Genomic DNA, 3,600 nt, shown 5'->3' on the forward strand with positions numbered 1-3,600 from the left:
CACACACACACACACACACACACAAACACACACACACACACACACACCCTTGCACTGGCTCTTATAACTGAGACATTCTAAACTTGAAGATACTGGTTTATATAGCACCATTGATTACACATTTGTGGGCATAAACCAACAATGGTGCCATTACTTGCTTTCATCTTCTGCTAGAAATAGTAGTGTATCACCTACCTTCTTACAAAAGAAGGACATATTAAAAATATAAGATGGTCCTAAGTTTGCTTCTGCAAGACTGTGTTGCAGACATTGGAATGACGATGTTACAGCTAAACTATCACTGCACACATGCATGTGCATGCATGCACACTCACTCACACACACAGACAATTTGTCTTGTTGTTTCTATTGCATTGCCTGTACTCTTCATGATACATACAATGCCTAGTAGTACCGTTTGTTGTATGTTGTGTGGTTGTGTATGGGGGAGGGTGGAAGCAAAGATGAGGTAGTATATCAGTTATTGCTTTGGAAGCAGACTCATCATAAAAGATCAAGAAGACTACCTCACTTTATGTACATCAACAAGCAGATACCAGAATGCCTGAATGGATGGATGAGTATGTCTCTCCTCCAGGCTGAGGGTTGGTGGGGGCTCAGACATAATCCACCTCACCTCACCACACACCATGGTCTTGTTGCTGCCATGCACTCCACAAGAATCCTATCTGGCCAGTCCTTGATATTATTGCTCTTTATCTTCCTATTTTTTGCTTGCAAACCTGTTTTATATCTACTCAACTCCTGAGGATGAGTTTATGGCTTTTAGGCTCTGATAACTTGGCCAAAATATTACAGATTTTGGCCAAGTTCTGACTACCATCACCAACTATTGTTCTTATTGTGTCATACTATACTAAACAAAATGGTTTGTGCTGCAGTTGCTCGCAGTCCTTAAATAGATTTAATAAGTTTATATACAAAGCTACAATAACCTCCATAACAATGACATTATTGATATGTTATTCTTTTAAACCCGAACTCACTTCATCTATTGTTCCTTGTTGTAAGTGACCCTCTTTTGTTGTTATTATTGGTCAACAATGCTACAATTCTGTTCCTGCCTCCTCCTGGACTGAATTGTTCATTCTATGAGTAATCTACTGGATCCAAGCACTCATCTTGTACAAGATACTTAGATCATCATCATTTAATGTTCATATTCCATGCTGGCATGGGTTGAAAGGGTCTGATGAGTTCAAGGACTGCATCATGATCCAATGTCTGCTTTGGCATGATTTCTACAGCTGGATGCCCTTCCTCATGCCAACCACTTTACTGTGTGTATTGGATGTTTTTTCCTGCTACCAGCACTATTGAGATTTCCATGCAACTCACAAGACAACAAATGGCTCGAGAGGGGGGAGTTCAGCTTTATGCTGGAACTGAGTTAGAAAATTTGCCTGCTGTAATGAACAGTTGTGCTTATTGAAGATCACTAGGAAGTATTTGAGTTCACTCATGTAAGAGGAAATATTTATGCCCACTTAAACAGGGACCTTTTGTTGAAGAAGCTATGAAAGAGAGTTTCTTCCAGAACAGAGGCCATGTTGAGGATTGCTAAAAAGCTTCATGAGGGACTAGGAATGCTTTTTTGATGCAACTGAATCAGCAGAAGAAACAAGAATACAATTTTAATTCAGATTCAGCCCTAACCATTTTAAAAGTTGGAAAAGTGGATTTTTCTGTAAATATGTAATATACTGGCTTCTAAACATTTGATTATTATCATTGTTTTAAGGTTCACTTTCCCATGCCTGCATGGGTTGGGCAGAGTTTATTAAGGCAGATTTTCTATGTCCAGATGCTCTTACGTGTTTCCAATCACAGTATTTCTTCATGGCCATACAGGAGACATAAATACACATACACTTACATACATGCATACATACAATGGGATTCTATCAGCTTCCATACACCAAATCCACTCACAAAGACTTGGTTGGCCCAGAGACAACAGAAGTCTTTTTTTTCTTATGCACATGATGCTGTCATCATATATTTATTTACAATGTCAATATTTAAATAGACTGAATTTTGACATGGCCAACCCATCTTACAAACTTTATTGAAGTAGATACCATGAGAAAAACTCTCATCTTGGCTTTTTGATAATAAAAAAGGCATTCTTGTTTATATTGCCAGCGGGGAGATAAATCCCTGCCACCTCCAGCACTGAGACCACCTGATCACATAATTTCAACTTTCCTTGATTTTGTCAACATTGGATGCTCAATCATTAGAGATAGCAGTGATTCATCCCTCTACCAGCAATATATAGAAAATCAGTGCCAAAACAGGAACTGGCGTCGCAATTAGCTAGTGAGCTTGTTAAAAAAAGATATATATATATATTGACGGAAGCAGTATTAATACCGAGAGATAATATTTATACCCACTGAAATGTGGGTGTTCTGTAAGAACAAGCTATACTGCAGTAGATATGAGAGAAACTCTCATATTGGCTTTTGGTGCAAAATGGACTCTTGTTTATATCGTTGTAAGGAGGAGGCAGAAGAGGAGAAGTGTATGTGTAAAACTCTTGGTCATGTGTTGTTTGCCTGCATCATTTTTAAAACCATTCCCAAGATACCTGTTATGGAGATTGTGTCTGTTTTCAGTCCTTACTTTCTGGTTATGTTTACTTCCAGATCTTTATATTTGAATTGTTTCTTCCTTTCTTTTAGAATTATTATTATTATTTCTTTGTCTCTGTTGCAGGGCTATAACAAGGCACGTGCCTACATTGCTACCCAGGGACCACTACCACAAACAGTCGATGACTTTTGGCGTATGGTCTGGGAACAAAACACTGCTGTGATTGTTATGATAACAAACTTAATGGAACGTGGAAGGGTAAGAATCTTTGATGTCCTTGCTAAAATACATACACTTTTCATAAGTATTGAGTACTTATTTTCTCTGGTAAATTCAGTGTGTTATTCTTACTTGTTATAGTATATAACTTTGTACTTCAGTGTGTGAGGAATTGGTTTTGTGTTTTGTTTTTACATGAATTTATCCTGTATTTGTTTGTCAGTCTTCTACTCTCAAATTTTCTTTTTCTCTCTGTGTCTTACAAAATCAATGAGTGAGTTCTCTTTGTGTGTGTGTAGACCAACCACTATTTTCTTCATTGATTTTGTCTTTTTTTTTCCTCTCCTCAAGCTACTTTTAAATTCTTCAAGTGATATTATCGTATCTCTTTAAGTATATATTTCCTAATTAATCACTCTTACTTTCTCTCTCATTTACAGAGGAAATGTGACCAGTATTGGCCGAATGAAGGGACAGAGGACTATGGTGTGATGTCAGTGAGGTTACTGAGTACATTTGCGCGTGCTCACTACACAGTCAGAATATTTTCCCTCAGGAATACAAAGAAAAGAAAGGTACCTTATTGATCACATGCTTTTCACACAGAATCATAGCAGTAAAGTGCATTTTCTACACAGCTCAACTCTCTTGTGTACCTTCAACTCTTCAACTACCCCTAATTCACTAGCTGAAATCCAATTCTCTACCTGCCCCAACTCCTACCTTGCAACAAAATCTACATAAGCATAAATTCCTCAAGTC

At 37.7% G+C, this 3,600-nt stretch overlaps 1 protein-coding gene across 2 annotated transcripts in view; it reads left to right on the forward strand.

Moving 5' to 3' along the window:
- LOC106881686 (receptor-type tyrosine-protein phosphatase gamma) overlaps positions 1-3,600 on the forward strand; it is a 54,874-nt gene that overhangs the window by 31,565 nt on the left and 19,709 nt on the right. For both annotated transcript variants that reach the window (XM_014932154.2, XM_014932153.2), the window contains exons 7-8: positions 2,743-2,877; positions 3,279-3,413. In XM_014932154.2, coding sequence (XP_014787640.1) covers positions 2,743-2,877; positions 3,279-3,413 — 270 coding nt within the window. The remainder of the gene's footprint in view (positions 1-2,742; positions 2,878-3,278; positions 3,414-3,600) is intronic.

This window comes from Octopus bimaculoides, chromosome 5 (assembly GCF_001194135.2).
Source record: "Octopus bimaculoides isolate UCB-OBI-ISO-001 chromosome 5, ASM119413v2, whole genome shotgun sequence".
In the NCBI taxonomy this organism is placed as follows: domain Eukaryota; kingdom Metazoa; phylum Mollusca; class Cephalopoda; order Octopoda; family Octopodidae; genus Octopus; species Octopus bimaculoides.